We start from the raw sequence: 24,890 nt of genomic DNA on the forward strand, positions 1-24,890 counted from the left end.
CAAAATTAAGTAAATAAATCAATTTTTTTTTTTTTTTTTTTTTCTAATTGTCCTTTCGGGCTTGGGCTCGAAGCCCAATATTCGTCCATCTAAGCCCACTAGATTGGACTATAATAGGGAGAGAGAGAGCACTCTCGCTACCCTCTTTATATTATCGAAATAAAAACCTTTTTTTTTTTTTCTTCAAGTACGCGAGAGAATCGGAGTAACAAAATTTACGGCCAAATTAATACAAATACTCGGATATTTTATCTTTAAAATATTTCTAACCTTTTTGTTTTTATCAGACTCCTAAAATTAAATAAAAAAATAAAAAAAATATCATTATATTAATACTTTCTTTCAAAAAAAAAAAAACTTTCAAAATTATTTCATGTCTTTTAATTTTAATTGTTTCAAAAATGTCTTTTGATTGGTAGAGCGTTTAAAAAATATTTTTTTTATTTATTTCATTAATGACTTTAATTTTTTTTAACTTAAAAAATATTTTTAAACTTTTATAAAAATAAAAAATTAATCTTACCTTCCCATCTCAAAAACACTTATAAATTTTCAAAAATAACAAGTAAACTATAATTTTAAATTTATATTTTCTTATATTAATTATGTGATACATTTTGAAACGGTATGAAACTCAGACGAAGTATTCATACTATTTAGTTCTTAATATTTAAAAATAGTTTAAAATTATCTTAAAGTGTGAGGTGGCTACCCATTAATGAAAATATAAAAAGAATAATAGGAGAGTTGAGAATATAGTGAAATGCTACTTAATTTAAAAAATAAACCTATATTTTTACCACTAGAAATGTGTGTTTCAATTTATTTTTACCAACGTGGATATAGTTCACTCTCGACAAATTTGATCAAACATGGTAAAAAAAACACTTTGATTTGAAGCAAACATACTCTGTTTATGTACGATTATTTCATTTATTAAACATAAACCATCACTTTAGCTTTAATAATTATAATAATGGTGTGTTACTAGGTACACGTGGACCCCAACGACCTTCTATTTTAAATATATGGTTGAAGTTATTCAGATTGCCACCTAATATTGAAAAAGTGGTGCATTTTTAATATAAGGTCAATGGATGGGATTGTCACCAAACTGCTAGAAAGAAACGTTTTCAATTTTAATTAATATTGCAAAAGTTAATTCCACCGATCAGCAGGATGGTAAGGGTTGATATGTTAATAATTCTTTCAATAGGGTGACTTAACCCAACAATAGGCTAAGGAATAAGTATCAATTTTTGTAATTATACGGACCAAGCATACAACTCTAATGATAGAACGGGTCGACCAACCAACAGACTGCAGTAATTGAGTCGATCACAATCGTCTACCATGCATTACAGATTAATCACACAATCAAGATTATAAGTACAACATTTTAATTATGTTGTATAGTTTAAAATATTGTTTTAATTTCTTTTTTTTTTTTTCATGTTAAAAATAATTTGATTTAGTTTATTTTCCACATTTACTCGAGAATTATTTATTTTGGTGTATTACTTTCCACCGTTTATTTTTGTAATTTCTCACATTTTCCATCTCCCCATATTTTACATCTCCCCGAATCCTCCTATAAAAATGGCTGCAACTTTCATTTATCTTATCGCTCCATCTGAAACATCGAATGAAGCGAAGAAGAATCCTCTGAAGCTCAGGAGGGATAGCGCCATCAATGGCGGTTCCGTTTCTGATGAACTGCCGAACCGGTGATTCCTCCGCTGCGGCGCTATCCATCCTGAGTTTCACCGGTTCTCCTTGCTCTGCTATCACCGTCTTTACAATGTAGTATACAGAAACAAAGCAATGGCAAGTGTGAGAACCGACGACGAAAGGAGAAGTGAGTATTTTACTATTATTCTGTCTCGGAAGTTGATTTTCATAATAGATGAATCGTTTTCTGAGTGAAATTTTGGAGAATTGGTTTGGGTTATGTTAGGTTCATAGCTTAACAAAGACTGTTTATTATAAAAATTTGCAATTCATCAAACAATTAGGTTAAGTCCAAATATCACAAAATCCAATAACTCTGGCGCGAGGGTTAGGATGATGTCGCTTTCTTGCTTTAAAGTGGGTGAAATGTGAGGCAAAATCTTCGCACCGTATCTTTGCTATTTTGGAACCTTCTGATATTTTCTTCGCAGACAGTAGAAAACCTTATGCCTTTTGCTTCTCTCAAGTCCTTTTCTCAACAAGGCCTCATGATAAATGCAGTCATAATCAGTCGTCGATGGGGCAAAATACTTCGCGTCATTTTTGGCACCAACCTTTTTAATGGAAAAAGAAAGTAAGGAACACTGTTTTCTTGTCGCTGGCCCCGCAACACTTACTGTCAATAGAAAAAGGAGACGGTAGAAAGGAGGTTAAAGAAATACTTTTAAGCTTTGAATATGGGTTAGAGACCAAGGCCAATTAGCCAATTAGCCAATTAATCTGAGAATGCTACCGGTGAATTTGAGCTCGATTAACTTTAAGGGATTGATCAGATAATTGACTGCGACTGATATTTTTTATAAGTAGTTTCATGGTTTGAATTGGTTTTGTTCCCTCAGACCTTGATCAAGAGGAACATTGAGGCCGACAATGCTATTATGATTTTGCAGCTTCATATGATAGGTTTGATCCGGAATTCCGTGGCATTCGGAGCCAGAGATTGCAGCCGAGCAACAGAACTCGTGAGATGATTTATGAAAACAGTCATGTAGGCATTGCTGGCGGTATAATTTGCCCTGCAAATTGAAGTTTTCTGGCGCCGGAAGTCATGGTTAGGGGAGGGACGATCACAAATGAAGAGAAACACATCTCCAATTGAACTATGTAAGCCAACTTAATGCGGTATTTGTCATGGGATTAAATCTTTTCTATTAACAGGAAAAATATGGATGAAAAACTGAAACTCACAATCAGCTTAAAATACATTACAGAAGGGTCGTATTATACTTGTATCTCCATCAATAATAAATATGCACTTAGAATCAATATGAATAAAAGAATAATTCAAATACTAACTGACCAAAAATAAAAGAATACAACTCTTCTCTAATCTCCACTATACTATACCAAATAAAATAACAATACCTCTATGTTCTTCCCATCTTGGCGGTAATCTATAATTTTCTCTCTATATGTAGCTATTCAGTTGCTGGTTGAGTTTTGGCGCTATCCTCACCAGAAGTAGAAGTCTTAATTTCCTCCAGTTGCTGGAGAATTTGCTGAATGTCTGGCCGAGCAGCTGGTGATGGATCGACACAATGCAGGGCTAGTTTTAAGGTGTTCAGCAGTTCATCACCAATATTTGGTGCGTCTTTCATAAGCTCCAGATCAAACACTTCATTTGTCCACTCCTCCTTTACTATTGAGGCCACCCACTGAGGTAAATCCATTCCATCCATGGCTTCTCCAGGAGATTTTCCTGTCAAAAGTTCCAATATTATGACTCCAAGGCTGTAGACATCTGTCTTTGTTGTGGTTTTCTTGGTTTTTGTTAGCTCTGGTGCATTATAGCCCTGTGTTCCTGCAGTGGCAATCACATTTGTGGCTGCAGCTGAAGTCATGAGCTTAGGAAGCCCAAAATCTGCAATCCGAGCATTGGTTTGATCATCCAGCAGAATGTTGCTGGACGTGAGGTACCCATGAATTAGATTCTCCTCTGTGTGGAGGTAGTTCAAGCCTTGCGTGATTCCGATCGCTATTTTCATCCTCATTGGCCAATCGACCATGGTTTCCGGCCCGCGAGCTGCATACAGTAACAAAAGTCAGTATATGAGTTATGAATATACCCCTTAAATAGATCAATAACCTCTTTCTGAAGTCGTAGCAGCCAATGGTTTAGTTTACTTACCATGAAGGAAGGAAGAGAGACTTCCTCTAGGCATGTAATCAAAGACAAGAAGCTTCTCTCCTTTGGGGCCTATGTAGTAAGCTCTAAGAGCAAGTAGATTTGGGTGTCTAATTTTCCCGAGTGCCACAACTTCAGTTTCAAATTCCTTCTGCCCTTTTGTTGTTTTTTCCCTCAATCTTTTCACTGCAACTTCATTACCATCTTCTAATGTTGCTTTATATGCTGTTCCATATGTGCTCTTGCCCATGATCTCCGCAGTCGCACACAGAAGATCATCAGCAGTGAAAACAAATGGCCCATCAAAATGAACTAGTTTTCCTCCGGCTTCACCCGTCCCCACTTCGGTGCTGCCTGGTGCTTCCTTCTCGATGCTTCTCGCTGTCGCTTGCTTGCCAGCCGTTTTGTCATTCTTTCTAGCAGCAGCTCTTTTTGATAACAAACAACACAGCAAAATTGAGCAGAGAAGCAGAAGAAGCACCAACAGAGCTCCAGCGGCTATCAGAATTATGTCCTTCACACTGAGTTTGCGGCGGCGATGCGGTTTCCGGACCTCAGATGATGGAGTTGTACTATTCTGTGGGGAGGATGCAGGTTGACATGGAGTTGAAGCACTAAAACCACACAGTTGAAGGTTCCCTACAAAGGAGCTCGCATTGAACTTATTTGATAAGAGAACCGGGACAGGGCCAGAGAGATTGTTGTAAGAGACGTTGAAAGAGGTCAGATTCAACAAACTGGCCAGCGATGTTGGAATCTGTCCCGTGAAGTTATTTTCTGAGAAATCAAGTTGGGTAATAGCAGAAATGTTCCCCAAACTTGCAGGAATCTCACCACTAAATCGATTCTTCCCAAGCTTGACCACTGAGAGATTCTGCAATCTATCAATATCTCCTGGAATCTGGCTTTCCAGGCGATTATTTTCAACATTCAATAATTCAAGAGAGGATAGATTGGAGAAACTTGAAGGGAAGCCACCATTAATGACGTTGTTCGACAGATCCAAATGGCGAAGTCTCTTCAGCCTGCCTATTCCATCTGGTATAGCCCCAGAGATCTTATTTTCACTGATCGAAATCTCTTGAAGCCATTCCAGTTTACTCAAGGAAGCTGGAATTGCCCCAGATATTGCATTATGATCAAGCGTTATAACCGCAAGTGGGCAAGTTCGACCACCCCAAGAATCTGGGACGGTCCCAGAAATATTGTTGTGCTGAAGGGCGAGAATTGTAAGAGAAAACGACTGCGTAAAGCTACTTGGGATAGATCCCGACAATGAATTGTAACTCAGATTAACTCTAATCAATTTGGTAGAATTTGCTAGACCAGAAGGAATTTCTCCTGTGAGCAAATTGTTGCTCAAATCAAGAGTTTGAAGAAGGGGAAGATTACCAATTGTAGGAGGAATAGAACCTGAGAATCTGTTGTTGAAAAGATAAATTCCTCTGAGATTTGGAAGGAAGCCGAGCGACCGAGGGACTGTGCCAGAGATCACATTGTCGTGGAGGCTGAGCTTTCTAAGTTCCCGGAGCTGCCCAATCCTGTCGGAAATCCGGCCGGCAAGAGCCTTCCATGGAAGCTGTATAGCAATGACCTGCCCCTTCACACACTTGATTCCTGTCCACTGCCCGGAACAAGCTCCAGTACTGCCATTCCAGCTACGCAAAGCTCCTTTTAGGTCGATGAGTTCGTGTTTTATAGCTTGAAGAGCTTGAAAATCTCCTTGTGTAACAGCCACTCCGTCCCACATCTGGCCAGTGACCGGTTGAAGGGAAAAGGCCAAAAGATGAGCAAAAAAGAGAGCAATCAGGTATGAAGAACAGCTTCTCCATTGTTGGCCCTTCCACTTTCTGCTCTTATTAGGTGATTTAGAGCCCCAATCAGCTGTTTTTGCTACAGGAATCTGCATGAACTGAAGTGGGTTTACCTGAAACTCACTCAGAGGGTTGTGGGTTTTTCCCATGAACAAAAAGAAACTTCAGTTTAAGAGGGAAAACAGAATGGCTTTTCGTGTCTCTGGTTATTCTAGGGTTTCTGAAAGTTGGGACGATAAGTTTTATAGGGGAAGAAGAAGAAGAAGAAAAATAAATTAGATTAGCTGAGAGAAAGGAGTTGGTCTGGGTCCGATGAAGCATGTGAGGACCTGAAATGTCGTTGTAATTTAGGGTGGACGAAGGATTTAGCGAAGGCATACGCTGGGGTCAGTCTCTTTATTCTTTTATGCTAACGGCTACATTTTTATTCGGTTATTCAGGCTACGTGACATTTTTTTTTTTTTTTTCCTTTGCTTCTGTAACGCTTTGTCGCTCCTCCAACGGCTATATTTGATTTGGTCAGCATATTAGGTGGATAAATGTATAATGGGAGTTATAACGTACGTCCTCCCACTTGCGCTACATCATTTCTGATCTTTAATAATAATACACAAATTAATGATAAAATAATTGCCTTTTATCTTGAATTTCACATAGAATATTTAACTATATACAGATTTTCAACTTTATAATACAACCCTACACTTAGTAGTATCTAATCTAGTGAGGTCCAATTCATCCCGTAATTTTAACAAATAACTAGTCTTAAAAATAGGTTGGTTCTATTTTTTTCGATCAAATGCATATATTTAAGTGTTCTAGATGGTTCACACAAATAGTAAATTAGATTTGTAAATGCACATAAAATTGACATCTAAGACCTCATTTGATAAAACCCATTTATTTTTCAGATATGCGTTGCAAATGGGGGTGTTCTCAATCCCATAAATCGTGAATTGAATTCAGCCCTCATCAATTAAAACCCTTTAATTAATAAATCCATTAATTTAAATAATTTTTAATTTGAATCGTTTTGCTAACCGTATCAATTTACACCAATTTCCAGCTTTCTTTTTAAGTGAAAAGTAACTCCAAACCCACATCAGGACATTGGATCCAAATATTATATGATTTTCTCAAGAAATCTCAAGCAAATAGTTTATGAATGTCTAGCAGTGCATTTAACTAACTGTTCAATGCACATGCTATGCACTGCACAACAAAAAAATGTAGTTTCTGGGATATACAGAACACGTAGTCGCCGTCCATTCGTTGTTTACATAATATATATTACTCACATATCCTCTTCGGTCTTCGCGTAACAATAAGAAATGAGAAATGACGGGCAAAGTAAGCAACCCCCATATAGAAGAAACAACTTTCAACATGAACGTTGTAAACCTGAAGCATTCAACAATTTGTACCTAAGTTTAGTTGGGTTGACCAATTCAATGCAAAAAGTAACAAGACTTTTGAAGTATGTATCTTCCATTGAGAGGTGTATATACGGTCAAGCGACTATTAACATAAATCCACCCTTGTGATATATCGCCATCCATACCTCACAAATTTACAAACCATATTCGAAGCAAGATTTAAGTTTCTACAATCTATTTTTTGTACAATCCAATCTCAAATTTATCCAATTATGAAGTTTGCGAATTGCGAACTCCACGACACCAAATCTAAACACCTCCTGATAGTATGTAGCAGCTAAACTGGGAGATGACCCACATTGCAGTGCATCATGAACAAACATACATTCCAATCCAACAGAAGATTAAAAAAAAAAAAAAAAAGCTTGCATACAGAACACGGGGGATTTGGGTTCTATGCAAGAACCCCAGATCTACATATCAAGCATACATCACAGACCATTGGTGCGAAAGATGTGCGATAAATTCAAAACTTGTAGAATTGGACAAATAAAAGAATGAAATTCACACTTGTGTTATAACAAAATTCGAGTTATAAGATCCATGGTATAAGAAGGAAGGGAAAAAATTGAATCCACAGACAATCTTACGGAGTATTATATTCTATCTCAAGGTAAAAAAACGGATCGTTAATATGAAATTTTGCACAAAAGAAAAAGAAAAAACCTGCATCTTATTTCGTCTACGCCAATTTTCAAGATTTAATGCATTTACTGATACCGAAGCGAAGGCGGTTCCATCCCCTTGTCTACTTGAATCACGTGCGAGCAGCCACAGGCACGGCGGCAGCGGCAGCGCTGGAAGCCGCGCTGCTAAAGAACGAGAGAAATCCGGGGGATACATTGTCTTGTTCGTCCAGGAAGAGATCTTCGGGAACTCTAAACGCGCCGTGGGCACAAACCAGAGCCACACCGACCAAAAGAGCCGAAACGAGGACCGATCCAACGCTGGTGAGGAACACGACGAACACGCTGAGCAAAACCAGGAGAATTAGGGTTTCACTGTCCTTGAATGTGCGGCCGAATACAACCAGCGGCTGATCCGACGGACGGAAGAGGTAGAGGAATATCCACGAGGATAAAAGCCCGACCAGAAGAATAAGGGAAAACGGATGAGAAACGAGAGAAAAGCCAAGGATCAGAGCAACCACAGCGAGATAATTGACGCGAAAATAGGAGTAATTCTTGCGAATTCGCGAGGTCGCTTCGGATAATGATTCGGGCTTTGAAAATGCCGTCCGATCCGCAAGTTCGGCCCATGGTTTTCGCTGGGAGAGGCCGTGCCGGAGAGATTCCGATATGTGGTTAATGAAGACGCGGAAGGCCGGCGTGGTGACAGGGCCTTGAGATTGGAGAGAACCGCCGGATGCAGCGGAGAGGATGGCGGGGGATTGAGGATTGGAGATGGGAAGTATGGCCGGAGAGGAAGACATTGTCGCGTCGGCGGATCTTGAGGCAATGGAAAATGGGAGTTTTTAACGAAGAATGCTTCTCCTGTAATTAAGTCAATGGGGGGGAAGGAAAAGGGGCGATGAGGAAACTGACGACGACGCAAGACCTCTCCTACCAATAAATAGTGGAGAAAAACGCGGCTGAGCGAATGTTTATTCCGTAAGGACGACCCTTCTCTGTGATATCTCTCTGCTTCTCATCGTGATCGTCCATTCAACTTCATTTCATTGGTCAACGAACGGTAATGATACAACATTTTGATAAACTCTGCCATGGATCATTTATTAATAAGCTCAAACTTGATGGACCAAAATTAAATTTTAGATTATTCAATCGAACCTTTATATCATGCAAATATTGCAGTTTTACCCTCTCGTTAAATTTTGTTACATTATATTCTAAAATTTAGAGTTTTTTTTTTTTTTTTTTTTAATTTATTTTCAATTTATTGCTATTTATCAACTTCCAATTTTTTCGTAAGATGGTTTGTCTGCTTGGGCCTACGGGGTTGGACAAGCCGAAGCCCAATCAGACCCAAAGCTCACGAAGGCGGCCAGAAGATCTTCCCTGTCTCGGCCCACAGAGTTGAGCCGAAGCCCACAATGTGCTCCTGTTTGGATTCCATCCCTTGTAGACGAAATTGAACCGCAAATAAATAATAATAATAATAAATAACAATAATAAGAACCCCTAAAACTAGTTGTGCCTCGCAGGCTCACTCTCGCAGTCATTCTCCCGCCAAAACCATTTCTTAGTTCTGCGATTCCCTTCTTCTGTTGCTCACTTTTCATCGACCATATTGTCATATTAATCCAAAAAGATATCGTAGTCTCCTTTCTGTTTGCTTGCCGACGGAACCAAGGAGACCACAACCAAATCTCTTCGCATCGTGCGTGAACTGAGAACCAAGCCAAGCTCGATTCCAGGTTGTTTTCCTTTTTGTCTTTACTTCCAATCGACGAACCTCGGCGCCGGTCGAACTCTTAAGCGTTGAATCGTCGTGTCACAGCGTTAATGGCGGAGCGGGATTCAGAACTTGTTTCTGCTATTAACGAACTCGACGATCGGTCATTCCTCTCGCTTTGCTTTGGTCCTTCAGTGTCCATCAGGATTTGGCTTCTAAAAAACGCCGAGAGGTTCCAAATAAGGCCATCGCTGTTACTTACTGTTTTCCTAGGGTTTACGAAGGATCCGTATCCATATGTTAGAAAAGCTGCTCTCGATGGACTAGCAGGTTTGGGGAATACTGTTGTCGAAGACGGCAGTATGATTGAATGTTGCTATTTCCGTGCTATTGAACTTCTAAACGACGTGGAGGATTGTGTTCGGTCAGCTGCAGTACGCGTAGTAAGATACTCGTTTTGCGATATATCTCCATTGTCTCTCTTCTTTTACAACATAAAAAATTTGATTAAGCAATTTCGGTTCGGTAGTATGTCACAGTTCCTTAACATTCATAGTCCATGATTTGATGTCGTAGTTCCTTAAGATTCATAGTCCATGATTTGATGTCGTAGTTCCTTAAGATTCATAGTCCGTGATTTGATGTCGTAGTTCCTTAAGATTCGTAGTCCATGATTTGATGTTGCAGTTCCTTAAGATTCGTAGTCCATGATTTGATGTCGCAGTTCCTTAAGATTCGTAGTCCATGATTTGATGTTGCAGTTCCTTAAGATTCGTAGTCCATGATTTGATGTTGCAGTTCCTTAAGATTCATAGTCCATGATTTGATGTCGCAGTTCCTTAAGATTCATAGTCCATGATTTGATGTTGCAGTTCCTTAAGATTCATAGTCCATGATTTGATGTCGCAGTTCCTTAAGATTCATAGTCCATGATTTGATGTCGCAGTTCCTTAAGATTCATAGTCCATGATTTGATGTCGCAGTTCCTTAAGATTCATAGTCCATGATTTGATGTCGCAGTTACTTAAGATTCATAGTCCATGATTTGATGGTGCAGTTCCCTAAGATCCATAAGCCATGATTTGATGACGATTTCTAATTAATAGACTTAGTTTTTTAATTACTGCGATCAAGCTACTCGCATTGGCAGAATATCACGTTCTTTATCAGTAAGAGCTTTTGACGATTGATCCAGGTCATCACTTGGGGTCTCATGCTTGCGGCTCATTGTCCAGAGAGGAAACAACATTTTTCTGATGAAATATTCGCTAACGTAAGTTTAAATTTAATATGCTGTTGATTTCTCTGGATTGGTGAAATTCATTCACTGAAAAACTTATCATCCTTTGTTTAGAGTGTTGTTCTTAACTAGAATTCGAGATATCAGTCTCATCTAGATTCCGGATACTAGTATTGTGGTGTGCATATTGAGCGAACCTATTTAGACCTAGTCCTGTGTTGCGTCTGGATAACATTTCTTCTGTTTGCTAGTGGTGGATTAATTTTGCCTTAGGTATTCAACTTCCTTGGTAGTATGCAACTTTAGATTCGCTTTCCATGTCCATCTTCTCAGCTCTCATGTTTAGTGTTTAAAACTTTCCACTTTGAATAGTGTTTGTATATGGACAGGTCACATTTCCTTAGGAGATCTTTAAGGAAGTGATCACTATTTTTCCATGCCAACTGAACTTTAGGAAGTGCTTTCCCTTGCGTCGAGTTTTAAAGTGAGTGCTTCGAATTTTGAACTTGTAGTTATAAAGTGCCTCTACTGATATACGTATATATTGGTAATATCAGCTTTGTTCTATGACAAGAGATATGAGCATGGAGGTCAGGTTTAATGCATTTGTTGCAATAAAAAGGTTGGAAATTGTTTCCGAGGATCTTCTTTTACAAAGCATGTCCAAGAGAGTCTTAAGTATCTTCAAGGGGAAAAAGTCTCTTGTTCAATGCTATACCGAACAATTAGAAATGTTGGCGTTGGATGTTGCTGGGGCTTTTGTGCATGGCGTAGAAGATGAATTTCATCAGGTAACTTACGTTGTTATATATGTTTGATTGAAATATACCCCTATGCACCAATATTATAGATTTAAAAAAAAAAATGTTCTTATCTCCACTATCCTTGTAATCAATCGTCACTCCTCAACGCGTTTTGCTATTTCAACTTTAATCTTGTAGTTTCTTCATGTTTATGCCACCAGGTTTTCAATGATAGTTGTTTCAGTTTTCTTGCTTAAACACCATACCAATGCCATAATGGTTGGGAGTATCCTTCTGTAAACTTTTTATCTCATTAGATTTGAGCATACATGTTTTTTTTAAGTGGAAAATCACTGCCTTTTTTCAAGAGAGGAAAATGACAGACAAGGAAATGAGTAGAAGCTTTATGTATTGAAGACCTGTCTTCTAAATTAGACATTAGCTACGAAGGAATCATATATGCTCTTCATCGTATAAGCATTTGTAGAAAAAAAATGTGACTATGATATTGACACTTTCTCTTAATCTCAAGGTGCGGAAGTCTGCCTGCGATGCTTTGTTTAATTTGATCATCCTGTCAACTAAATTTGCTGGCGAGGCCTTAAGCTTACTAATGGACGTCCTGAATGATGATTCAGTTTCTGTCCGCTTGCAAGCTTTGGAAACATTACATCACATGGCAATTTCCAATTGTCTGCAATTGCAAGAAGCACATATGCACATGGTATAGTTAATCCTTGTTCTATATTTTTGAGTCTTTCAATTACTCATAATAGGTGTTCATTGACAGCATTTAAGGTTACGATTATAAGAACTTTTGTATCTGTAGTTTTTTCAATTAAAAGTTTGAACCGTACAAAATCATACTAAGCTTGTCACTGCACAAGTCATCAAATGAAAATTTATTTGTGTCAATATTTGAGGTTGGATATTAAAGATCAATATCTATGTTTGGTTCATATTATTCTTATCAAAATTGGTTTAATTGCAGTTTCTCAGTGCTTTAAGTGACAATAATGGCCACGTAAGATCTGCTTTAAGGAAACTTCTTAAATTAGCGAAGCTGCCAGATTTGGTGACATTTCAGTTGTCTTTTAATGGTCTTGTCGAAAGTTTAGAATCATACCCGCAGGTTTGTCCTCCCTTGATCCTTCCCTTGTATTCTTTCTTCTTTTGTGCTGTTGTGTATAATTTCTATAGATTCGTTTACTTACTATTGCCGCTCCTTTCTGGAAATAGAATCTATATTGAACACAATTTCATTCTTAATGATGTGCTATTGTCACTTTGTTAATTGCTAGGATGAGTCTGATGTGCTCTCCGTGCTGTTTCATATGGGTCAGAATCATGTAAATATGGTTGCCTCCATTATCACGGATGTTTTTGAACAGGTTAGCTTGGCTCTTTATTTTCCGTATATGGTAATGTTGGACTCATCTAATTATCTAGTGAAATCATTTATATTCGAGGATTAGCTTCCAGCCATTATACCTTAATCCAGTTTTCAGTAGTGCACGTGGGGCATATTTCAATATTTTATGTATATTAATAGAAACTAGAAAGCTAAATCGTGAAGGTCAATGGATGGTGATGGTACTGTTAACTCTCTTGTACTTGTTCTTTGCTTCAGATAGACCCAGCGTCTGAAGGAAAACTTGGATTTGATAGCGTGAAGGTGATTGCATATATTGTTCTAGCTATTTCAGCTCCCGTTCTGGACACTCATTCTCTTAGGATTCCACCTAGAATATTTTCTTATGCAGCTACATTGCTTGGAAGGATCTCTCATGCTCTGAGCGATATTATGGATCAAAGCACTATTTTTGCTTACTTGCTGCAAAACAGTAAAAACACTGGATTATCTGATCTGGGGTTTAATCCAGAGGGAGTCCCATGCTCACTTACACCTGGAAGTTATGTCAATGATATACTTGCCATTGCCTCACCTAAGACGCCTGCAACGATACATGATAAGCAGCACAAAGATGATGATGCCATAGAATCTATCAAAACTATCCTCTCAAAGGTGCAAGATATTTGGCCACTAATACAATCGGGATTTTTGCATGAAGTTCTAAGGACTTTGAGGTTTGTAAATCAGTTCTTTGTTTAACTTCTTATGGGGTCATACATTAAATGAATTGTTCCGTACTTATGGTAGTTCTATGAAGTTTTATTAGATATCAGTGCAAGATCAGTTGCCTGTGCTGATAAAGTCAATATTCTTTTATTATTATTTTTTTTTAATGAACAATAGATTACTCTGTAAATTTTGAGCTTTTAAATTTTGTTCTTATCTTAGGTTGGAAAGAAGCGCTGGAGTGTTCGATATATCTTTTTGTGCTAGCTATATTCCTAGGTCCTTCGGTTGAATTAGATACTGCCTTTAGTCACCATGCTCCCAGTGTATCCAGCACCTTTTTGAGGTGGCTTTTTGATAATTAATTGTAGGAATGTTTGTTTTTGCATGGTTGGTACAGTTTTTTTTTACATCTTCCATCATATCAATTAAAACTGTTTTCTATTTCCATGTTTTGACATGAAAGTGAGTCTTGCTTTTATTCTAATCATCATTGCAAAACGACAGCTTTGGTTTTTTCTCTTTTGTTCTCATCCTTGTCCTTTGCAGACAAGTAAATTCAACTTTTTGTCTAACTTCCTCATTTTCTTGGAATTTTAGGGTTTGCAAGGAAGCATTGGAAGTATTCACGTATCAAATAGACAAATACGGTGGGGCTTTAGCTTTTACATTGCAGTATCTCAAGATAATGAAACTGGTTGCGAAGGTATGGAATTTGATGTCTTCAAAACATAGTTGTAGAATTGGAGAATGGGAATCTCTATTAGGAAAGCTAGAAAAGGGGCTGAAAGGGTTGAGAAGTAGGTTCATTGGATTCTCTAAAGAAGAAGAACGTCATATCTTAGAATTGATGTTGGTAACTAGTGCACTAAGGTTGTCTAATGGAGAAATTTGCTGTCATCTCACAATTATGAGAAAATTGTCGATGATAGCTTCCAACATAGAGCATCTCCTCAAGGAAGAATGTATTGAGCCATCAACTTTTGTATGTGAAGTTCAAAGATCATTGTCAAAGTTAGGCGCCATTACCCCTAAAGCTTCTTGCTATTCACTTGATTTTAGAAAACTGCTGAAAACTTTCACCCTCAACCATCTAGAAATTTCAGAAAAACTTAAGCACGTCAAGGCAGAGCTAGTCATTCCAGATAATGACTATGAAAAAACCCTCTATTTTGTTCCAGGACTACCCGTTGGTATTCTGTGCCAAATTATCCTACACAATGTTCCAAGTGAGAGGAAGCTATGGTTTAGAATCACAATGGATAACACGACAAGTCAGTTTATCTTCTTGGATTTCCTTTCCTTAGGAGGAGGTTGTGATGAGGTTAGGGAATTTACCTATACCGTTCCATTCTACAGAACTCCAAAAGCTTCTTCTTTTATAGCTAGGATTTGCATAGGACTTGAATGTTGGTTTGAGAGTGCTGAAGTTAATGAACGCCGTGGAGGTCCAAAACGTGATCTAGCATACATTTGCAAAGAAAAGGAAGTTTATCTTTCCATGATCCACAATAGTTGATTTAGTGCAGGGTTCATTTAAAATATCAGTCTCTGTAAATATTGAGAGAATATGTGAGAATGGCTACGGAATATGTTTCTTTAGTGTAAAAGTTAACCATTTTGATCTTCATGCAGAAACTGTTGTGAAGATCTGATCAAAATGAGCCATACCAACTCTAGCCTATTTATGGTTCAAATGCTTACTGATCCTGCAGATATCTTGGATACCAAAAGATCTGCGGATTGGTCTTTCTTTAGTAAAGCAAGAAAAAAAAAACATCGATCATTCGTTGAAGGTATTTTCATTTCCATCTTGAAAGCCTCTATATTCTCTAAGCGTCACTAAAATAAACCTGCGGATATTATCACTGGGTTTCTTTGAAAGAGACGCTTTTTGTTTCTGACGGCTTGCTACCCATGCCGTTTGTTAACTTGGATTCATTAACCGGTAAGTGTTATGAACTTAAATGGTGCCGTACAAGTGAATAACTGATGCAGGAATTGGATCCCAGGTATGTGGACAAATACTCATCATCCATGAACTCAAAATAGAAAGGAACATGGAAAGTTATTTATTTTAACTAGAACAATGGCTAAATTTTATGGGTTTACATGCTCGTTTTAATGCTGTCTTGAAAACATATGAGCCTACACTTTAGATGTAAAAACAAAACTAAATTCTTTAGTACACTGATACATTTATGATATAACCAAATACAACTTTTTGATGTTTTCGTTTACTTACAACTACAAGTAGTACAATATTTCAAATACAGATAAAAGGTGCTGAAATTAGTTACTATTACCGTTTCAACGGAGGTGGGAGAATTATTTGCAAGTATTTTCATCTCCTACTCTTTTTAACTTGTACATCATTTTAAACAAAAATTTTTAGTAAGATATTTATTTGAACTGTACATATATATAAATAAACAGTACCTATTTTAGTAATTTTATTGGACAAGAATCATCTCACGAATCATAAATCAAACTAATAGTTCTGTTTTTTAAAAATGGATAATGCTTGTAGCAACTTTTTAAACAAAAGCAAATATAGCAAGACATCAAGTGTTTAGTGTAGTTTCTCAAATGACTTCAGATTAAGATGTTCTTTTTCAAAAAAATAAAATTTTATTTAATAAAAAGCACTTTCAAACAAAATTAAAATGAGTATGTTTTTTTCAAGTAACTCAGAAATTTTAAAAAATGAGCAAAATCTAAAAAATATGGAGTAAAACAGTTATTTATATAATCACTATAGAATATAATGCAACAAAAGAATTATATTTTACTAAAATAGTTAAATTACAAATTTAGTAATTGAATTTTGAGGTTGTTTTGAATCTTATAGAATTAAATTTAGTCTCCTAAATATTCAAAATTTGTAAAGTCTTCATATCTTCTTAATACAATAATGAAAAGTTTAAAATTTTTATTTCTTTTTTCCGATCACTTGAAAGTAAAATTTTTTATTGATACTATTTAAAATTCACAAAATCAAAGTTCAAACAAAACTTATAGTTTAACAAATATTTTCTAAATAGGGTGATTTAAAAACTTTTATTGAAAATATTTTTTAAAAAAGGGCCTTTAATTAGACAATTTTCGAAATCATTTGAAAAAACACAAAAATTTGAGGAAATGGTGAAAAATGTCAGAAGTAAAAAGGTGATTTTTTTTGTGGAAAAAAAAAACATCATTAGGTGAAATTATAAGTTTCTAACCCTCCTTTTGAGTCAACTAGGCTTGTTTTTACTTTTGTGTTTTCAATAGATTTTTGAGATTTTGACTACCGATGTTGAAAAGTTGGGAGTTTATGCCTCTTTGCTATTCAAAAGGAAACCATTGCAGCTATGGATATTACCAACATACCAACATACCAACATACCAACTACGTGCAGGTGGGAGCCTCTTCTCACGCTCAGCGAACGATAGCCGATTGGAAACACCTTTTCCTTAGAACCCTGGACGTCTTTTCCTGCCAGCCGCACCCTTCTTTATAACTCTCAACCTATCATTTGAAAAACCGGGGGAGTTATAAAGTTTAAGTGTGTTTTACAAAATTGATAGCAAAATTGACAAATTTAAAAAGACAACCTCATGGTACGCAAAGCAATGTACTTTGAAGTATCACTGATAAATTAAAGAAAAAAAGAAAAAACTGACCGTTTTCTAAATTATTAAATGAAGGGATATGGTAGATCGTCGTCTTACCGTGTTCAAAATTTTGTCATCAATTAACACACCTCCAATTATGTATATGGATTCATTGATGACTCCAGCTGCCGCATATCCTCGCGTCTTATTCATGGGTTCCCCAACGATCCACGATTCCATACGTGGATCATATACTTCAACGCTCGAAACCATGGAATCTCCATCAAATCCCCCAACAGCATAACTGCGAAGTATAGAACATTAAATACAGGCCTGGTCATTTCTCCACATGGATGTCAAAACTTATAAACTATTGCTTGTTTAGCGTATATTCCCAATTGATAAAGTGCATTCACGTAACACAATCTGACTCATTATAACCCGTAAGGTCATCCATAACAAAGAAATGGCTTACAGTTTCTCGTTCAAAGTCACCAATGAATGACATCCTCGCTTTGCATTCATATTAGGGATTTGAGTCCATGAATGTTCTCTGATGTCAAACCTTTCAGCAGACCTGAAAAGGCAGAAATTGGGAAAGACCATGAAAGCTGTTTTTGTATCTTTCAAGCCAACTCAATTAGGGCATGCTGGAGGCAACAATTGAGATAGTTCTATTAACTCCTCTATGAAGAAGAAAAGAAAAGAAATATTAGTCATGGTATCTTACCTCATATAGTCATTACCATCAAACCCCCCTGTTGCATAAAGTACGCCATTGAGCTCCACTGCAGCAACGGCAAATCGCTGTAGAAAATAATCGAGCAATTAAAAGAAAATGTCAACAAACAAAATGCAGCTGTAAGAGAAGTAATCAATGGCAAGCATTTGAACTATGGTTAAGAAATCAAGCATGAAAAATTGGCCGAAGAGCATCCTTTACACTCGGTAGCACTGACCTCACATGGATTTATATCCAAGGTGAAGTCAAGCATACCAATACCCGACCATTAAACCGAAAGAAAACTTTTAAGGAAATTTGTTCGTCATACTTTCCAAATTTAACCGAATGAATCGAGTTATCATAGAGGTGGATCAACCTAAAATTAAACACGACAAACATGCCAAAATCACCAATTACCCTTTGTAGCATTGACCTTGTACAAATCCATCGTCCAAGATCCATGTCAAGCATTTCAACATCTGAGAACGACTCAATACCATTTCCACCACCAATAGCAAATAATTTGTTACCAATGCTAACTCCTCCGAGGCTTCCCTTTGCCAGATTTAAAGAAGGGCACAAGGTCCACTGATCGGTCTCCAGGTTATATGATTCAACTTCAACAACAAAGAAAGGAAATGACAGACATTATTGTATTACACAAATAAAGACATCCGAGAAAATTAGTAGAAGTTGATACCTGTGTTATACCATGCACAACCATTACCACCACCAAAAACATAAAGCTGACTATTCAACCATGCAACAGAAGCATATGCACGTACAGAGCTCATCGGGCGAAGTGATTTAATCATATCGCTAGAAGGGTCATACAATTCCAAAGTTGACAAGTGTGATGCACCATCATATCCTCCAATAAGAAAAATGGATTCATCAGGATCCAAACACAAGTCTTCCAATTGTTCCTCCACCACTACCCTCTTTGCTTCTACTGCATTTGAGTTTGGCAAATTATTCGACGTTATACGACCCTTCAACTCCTGGATTTCACCTTCTGCCGCCAACTGCCATGAAAAGTTGAAAATTTTCCCATAAACCTTATCACATAAGTTAACAAGAATTGTTGTCTGCCCTTAAGCCATTTTCATCTTTGGTAGGAGGGACATAAACAACAGGCATTTGAGATGATGAGAATCAACTAGTTAAAAGATAGATTACTTAAAACACAAGCAGTACCAAGATCGTTCAACCCTCATCCTCAAAAAATGCATGCATCGTCTTGCAAACCTTCAGTAAAACAGCTTAATCAGTAAGCTTTTTTCAAAATGTTTGTTTATTTAACGCTTTAGTGTTTGTTAACGTATCTGAAATATTTTCACATATCAAATTACAAAATCATAAGTGCGAACTCTCGGCTTAAAAAAGTTGCATAGACTCATGTACAGAAATTCTCAACATTGTTATTATATGTGTGCGGGCGTGCATATATTTCACCTCCTACATTAAGGGATTCTTTAGAATCGACCTTACGTTATGTAGAAACCCACAATTCTTTTATGGTCCAGAAGAGAATATGAGGAATCGAGACAACCAATTAAAATTTTAAAACAGCGCCATTACAACCGCATAATTTACTACTCTAAAGATATTCACAATGTCCTGATTATCCCAACTACATTTTGATTAAAAAAACATGAACACATTGGATTCTTGAATATAACCAAATGCCAGACATGCAGAAGGAAGGAAGATAAGTATATAGTAGTAGACCTTTTAAAGTAAAGAATGAAAAGTACCAGCTTTTCCTCCAAGAAAACTATTCTCCTAGCTTGTTCTGCATTAGATTCCTTAAGCTCTTGTAGCTCTTGAACCAACTAAAAAATATTAAAACCCATATTAAACGCCACGATCCAGAAAGATATTCACATAAAAATATATACCATATATGGAATGCTATAACTACCTTAGCAATTGGAGACTGAAGTCCAGTCAAAGTACCAAAGTCCTCTTCATCGCTCTCTTTGGACTTTATTGGTTCACCGGAACTACCATTATTCACCAAATTATTGCCCTTATTAATGGTAGTATGATTCATATCACTTGTTAAAGGCAACATTGGACTTTCATGATGCTTTATAGCAAATTGTTGTAGTTTATGCAATATTCGGCACTTCACCTCTTCATCGGATTCATTTGCATAACAATGAGCTCCAAGTGCACTATTCCCTGCATCTAATGAGGAAGTAACATCTACGGCGTCCACTACTTGACTTTCCAGGTCAAAGTGCTCCTCCATAATTTGTGATTTGATCTTTTCACCTTCATCCCTTGATTCCAAGGAGGGGAGGACTGTACAACAAGGTTTGCAGTTCGTTGTAAATTGTGGTACATGTAGAGTCATTGCTTGAGATGATAATAAAGAAATCAACTTATTTGTCTGAGCATGGTCAAGCTCAAACCAGAAATGATTGGGGCTATAATAGTTGTCCTTAATTATAGGCTTGAACTGATTTTCTAACAAAGGTTGGCACAGCTTCCGAACAAGAATTTGAACCTAATAAAAATAGAAACCATAAGAAAAGAGCATTTTCTTGGTGATAACCATTGCCTATCTTCACAGTCATGCCAATTAGGGGAAACAGAACAAGAACGGGAAGTTTTTGGTAAAACCTGAGCTGGATATAGTGTTCTCTCTGAACCATCAGTAGTCCACCCATATGGATTAATATTTATCTGTCCTGAACTAGCCGCCTCAAAGATACCATTCAACTTTCTCTCGCTATAGTTGAATAGAAACAAAGGCAAACCAGGATCAATGTTCTTCACATATGAAAAGTGTTGAGAAGGCAAGCCTGTATAGATGGAAAATAAAGATGTCAGTGATCAGAGGGCAGAAGATTGAAACAAAACAAGAGGATAATCTAGAGTGAAGAGGGAAGAAAATTGTAAGAAGAACAAAGTAATTGATATCGTCATGTGATTTCCAACAAAATAAATCACATTCTTTAAACTACAAAATGCTGACGCGTAAATATAAAACCAGTAAAATAAGTAAAGAAAATGTAAAGAGGAGAAAAAATAAGCAAAAGATAAAGATTGAGTTGTGGATACGAACCAAAAAGCTGGTTAGAAAGACATTCCTTTATGGTGCTGTTCGTGCAACCAAATATTACGCTTCCAAGGTGACACTTGCTCAAATTTCTGTACACTTCACCAGCATCCAATCGAGAAGAAGATCCAGCTTTGAACTTTAGAGCTCTCTGTCCTGTATTCATTCTTCCATATGGAGAAGTGAAGAAAAAAAAAATCTAGTGAAAATCATAAACTGAAGAAATATAATGCTTGTAACCAAAGACACGTGTCATCCTGCACAACAAATCATCCAATAGAAATTGCATTCATAGTCAATTATAACAATCTCCAAATTTCTGCTTGGACAACATACATATATTTTTTTTATTTTAAAAGAAAGTAAGCTCTAAAAAACTACATGTAGTCCACATAATTTATATATTACTTACTTTTCGCTCAACAAAGAAAAACATATAATTATTTGAGGGAAGCAAAATGCATAAAAGAAAACATTAGCAAAAGTATGAACACTCAAAAGTAATAATGGATAGTGACAAATTGACCATTTGTGTGGTGATTCATATTTGGTCAGAGTTGATTCCTAATTGGTCAAAATCTTGAAGGCTTGAGTTCACCAAAAGATAGAGATCAATTATCTAAATAGAAACAATAAGATACTGTCAAAATGATCAGGTGAAGAAGAAGGTAAAATAGAACACTCAAAAGCTTAAGGATCATTGACGTGCAAAACAAAAGGAACAACTGAAGATACATCAAGCAAAAGTTAGTATTATGAAATTAAGTCAAAATGCATAAGGATCTTCTCAGACTCCCAAATATTTGACAAAAAAAAAAAAGACTGAAGCTACATCAACCTCAACGTACGTTCTAAACCTGGACAAAAGAAACTTTTAGTAACCAAAAAATTGTGTGAACGACACCTAAAAAACATAGCGAGAAATTAGCGCATCTTCAAACCGTGACAGTATTGTTGGATGATGGAAGTCCCACATCGACTAATTTAGGGTGTGATCATGGGTTTATAAGTGAGGAATACTACCTCCATTGGTGTGAGGCCTTTTGGGGAAGCCCAAAGCAAAGTCATGAGAGCTTATGCTCAAAGTGGACAATATCATACCATTGTGGAGAGTCGTGTTCGTCTAACATGGTATCAGAGCCATGCCCTAAACTTAGTCGTGCCAATAGATTGGTAAATCCTCAAATATCGAACAAAGAACTCTTAAAGAAAAGGAGCCAAGCCCCTCCTCGAAGGCAGTCAAAAATGACTAAGACGGGTCGAGCCTCGATTAAGGGGAGGCGCACTTTGTTCGAGGGGAGGTGTTGGATGATAGAAGTCCCACATCGACTAATTTAGGGTGTGATCATGGGTTTATAAGTGAGGAATACTACCTCCATTGGTGTGAGGCCTCTTGGGGAAGCCCAAAGCAAAGCCATGAGAGCTTATGCTCAAAGTGGACAATATCATACCATTGTGGAGAGTCGTGTTCGTCTAACATGGTATCAGAGCCATGCCCTAAACTTAGTCGTGCCAATAGATTGGTAAATCCTCAAATATCGAACAAAGAACTCTTAAAGAAAAGGAGCCAAGCCCCTCCTCGAAGGCAGTCAAAAATGACTAAGACGGGTCGAGCCTCGATTAAGGGGAGGCGCACTTTGTTCGAGGGGAGGTGTTGGATGATAGAAGTCCCACATCGACTAATTTAGGGTGTGATCATGGGTTTATAAGTGAGGAATACTACCTCCATTGGTGTGAGGCCTCTTGGGGAAGCCCAAAGCAAAGCCATGAGAGCTTATGCTCAAAGTGGACAATATCATACCATTGTGGAGAGTCGTGTTCGTCTAACATGGTATCAGAGCCATGCCCTAAACTTAGTCGTGCCAATAGATTGGTAAATCCTCAAATATCGAACAAAGAACTCTTAAAGAAAAGGAGCCAAGCCCCTCCTCGAAGGCAGTCAAAAATGACTAAGACGGGTCGAGCCTCGATTAAGGGGAGGCGCACTTTGTTCGAGGGGAGGTGTTGGATGATAGAAGTCCCACATCGACTAATTTAGGGTGTGATCATGGGTTTATAAGTGAGGAATACTACCTCCATTGGTGTGAGGCCTCTTGGGGAAGCCCAAAGCAAAGCCATGAGAGCTTATGCTCAAAGTGGACAATATCATACCATTGTGGAGAGTCGTGTTCGTCTAACAAGTATGACCTTACTCAAGAGGTCTTCGACATGATTCCAAAAGGAAAAGCATATAAAAATATCTAGCACAGTAGAGGAAAGAGCATGATATCTTTCGAGAAATTAGCGTTTATTCAAACACAACGTATTTAAGAACATGATCCTATAGTGAAATGCAAAGTACATTTCGTTTCAGAAGAAATATTTAAACAACGAGATTATCAACTAATATGAACAGGTTCCTCGTGTACATCCGAAAGCACATTTCAAAAATACGTTATGCTTCGTCAATGATTCTAATAATCTTATAGCAACAAATTTGCTAACATTACTCGGATAGCCAGACCTTGGAACAAGTAACATAACAAGAATACGCGCACTTCGATTCGATCATCACTAGATTTCTACAATGCTAACTTCTAAGAGACTAAAAACCAGAAATCCATTGCCTCTACAGCGATAAAACGAGAATAGTGTCAAATCATTTTCAATCCAAAACCGCCGAATCATATGAGATTCTCTCTATGAACACGTACCTTTCACCGCAGTCGACCGATTCAAATGAAGAACTCGCCGATTGAACAAACTAAGTTTTCACGGAGATGGATTCAGATAGAGGTCTCAATATCTGGTAACTCTTCCTTCACGAGATCTAAAATGAAAATCCTCACATCATGATAATGAAGTTCCCTGTTAACTCTTTCGCTAACTCTCTCACAGTCGCGAGAGAGAGAGAGAGAGAGAGAGAGAGAGAGAGAGAGAGAGAGAGGAGAGCGGGACTGTGTTTTACGGCGTGAAATCTCAAAACAGAGCGCGAAATGAGGCTTTTGCGTTTCTCAACAACGATCCTGACGAGTCTCGGTGAAGTAGCGAAGAAACGTGGAGGCTACGATCAAGTGTTTCATGCTTATAGTATGAATCAACATTTTTGCCACGTGTCGCGTGTATGTGGCATCAATGGCACAACTTGCGTAATCCAACCGTCCAGATCAAAAATTTTGCAGCAAATAAATTTTGTGGGGTGAAGAAAAAAGAGTTGGGAGTAATTAAAAATGGAATTATAGAGTACTCTTGTCTTTCGATTATTAATGCCCACATTCCATAAATCCAAAACTCTTACGCAACAGATATTTATAGGGAAAAGCACGCAGCTCTCATGAATTATTGAGGAAATTAAAGTTTATAAAAGCTTGGGACTAAAATTGTAATTTTAAAATTCAATAGATGTCAATTTTAAAATTCGGACATTTGTAATTTAAAAAAATAGTTTATTACAAAGTATATGGTATAATAAAATAATAATGATATAAAATTCTAAAAGTATTGATTTTTTTAGTATTAAATATCCTTTCAAAATATTTAATTTAGTAAAATTTTTTTCAATCAAAATACTGTTAAATATCGAAAGGATCACGTAACTATGTGAATAGTGAGATTTTCAAGTGTAATTCATTTTTTACTTAGCTATTTATGTTTGCTGTGACATATATCAACAAAATATTAAAAAAAGATGATAGGTGATATTAAGAATTAAGGTGAAGTTATTGTGCTTAAACGTGGTGCACATTTAACTTAAATATTAGAAAAAGATGGAGGTGATAAGAATTAAGGTGAAGTTACTGTGATTGAATGTGAAATTAAGAATTAAGGTTCTAACGTGATATTTAAGAATTAAGGTAAAGTTATTGTCATTAAACCAATAAAATATGTAGACAGAAAATAAGTTGGATAAAATATATAAAATAATTTGATGAATTTTGATAGATGATATAAAAATATATAAACTAAAATAAGTGGAAAGTTTAATACAAATGAGAT

At 36.9% G+C, this 24,890-nt stretch overlaps 4 protein-coding genes across 7 annotated transcripts; 1 reads left to right on the forward strand and 3 right to left on the reverse strand.

Annotated features, from left to right (window-relative positions):
* Positions 1–2,901: 2,901 nt before the first annotated feature.
* LOC111441511 (probably inactive leucine-rich repeat receptor-like protein kinase IMK2) lies at positions 2,902–6,081 on the reverse strand. The gene is made up of 2 exons (XM_023078539.1): positions 3,860–6,081; positions 2,902–3,754 (listed from the first exon to the last, which is right to left on the reverse strand). Exons 1-2 carry the CDS (start codon positions 5,817–5,819, stop codon positions 3,150–3,152), a joined length of 2,565 nt encoding a protein of 854 aa, XP_022934307.1. The 5' UTR covers positions 5,820–6,081; the 3' UTR covers positions 2,902–3,149.
* A 1,517-nt stretch (positions 6,082–7,598) lies between these two features.
* Positions 7,599–8,681, reverse strand: LOC111441519 (PRA1 family protein B4-like). Its single transcript, XM_023078551.1, has one exon. It carries the CDS (start codon positions 8,536–8,538, stop codon positions 7,864–7,866), a length of 675 nt encoding a protein of 224 aa, XP_022934319.1. The 5' UTR covers positions 8,539–8,681; the 3' UTR covers positions 7,599–7,863.
* Positions 8,682–9,242: 561 nt separating this feature from the next.
* LOC111441512 (protein SIEL) lies at positions 9,243–15,595 on the forward strand. 2 transcript variants are annotated; one of them, XM_023078541.1, is made up of 9 exons: positions 9,243–9,483; positions 9,567–9,904; positions 10,657–10,734; positions 11,259–11,492; positions 11,977–12,168; positions 12,436–12,576; positions 12,746–12,835; positions 13,075–13,532; positions 14,125–15,595. In XM_023078541.1, the coding sequence occupies exons 2-9, from the start codon at positions 9,572–9,574 to the stop codon at positions 15,041–15,043; spliced, it is 2,445 nt and encodes an 814-aa protein (XP_022934309.1). In that variant the 5' UTR covers positions 9,243–9,483; positions 9,567–9,571; the 3' UTR covers positions 15,044–15,595. The 2 variants fall into 2 exon arrangements, with proteins under 2 accessions (XP_022934309.1, XP_022934308.1); XM_023078540.1 differs by having other exon boundaries at positions 9,244–9,904.
* Positions 15,429–23,831, reverse strand: LOC111441514 (influenza virus NS1A-binding protein homolog). Of its 3 annotated transcripts, XM_023078544.1 has the most exons (12): positions 23,609–23,831; positions 20,922–21,082; positions 20,477–20,658; positions 19,770–20,360; positions 19,603–19,680; positions 18,546–18,870; positions 18,263–18,462; positions 17,852–17,928; positions 17,597–17,698; positions 17,239–17,425; positions 16,912–17,035; positions 15,429–15,557 (listed from the first exon to the last, which is right to left on the reverse strand). In XM_023078544.1, the coding sequence occupies exons 2-11, from the start codon at positions 21,079–21,081 to the stop codon at positions 16,946–16,948; spliced, it is 1,992 nt and encodes a 663-aa protein (XP_022934312.1). In that variant the 5' UTR covers position 21,082; positions 23,609–23,831; the 3' UTR covers positions 15,429–15,557; positions 16,912–16,945. The 3 variants fall into 3 exon arrangements, with proteins under 3 accessions (XP_022934312.1, XP_022934311.1, XP_022934314.1); XM_023078543.1 differs by lacking the exon at positions 15,429–15,557 and having other exon boundaries at positions 16,497–17,035; XM_023078546.1 differs by lacking the exon at positions 15,429–15,557 and having other exon boundaries at positions 16,497–17,035; positions 20,922–21,172.
* Positions 23,832–24,890: the final 1,059 nt, after the last annotated feature.

The sequence above is a fragment of the Cucurbita moschata genome, unplaced genomic scaffold (assembly GCF_002738365.1).
Source record: "Cucurbita moschata cultivar Rifu unplaced genomic scaffold, Cmos_1.0 Cmo_Scf00004, whole genome shotgun sequence".
In the NCBI taxonomy this organism is placed as follows: Eukaryota; Viridiplantae; Streptophyta; class Magnoliopsida; order Cucurbitales; family Cucurbitaceae; genus Cucurbita; species Cucurbita moschata.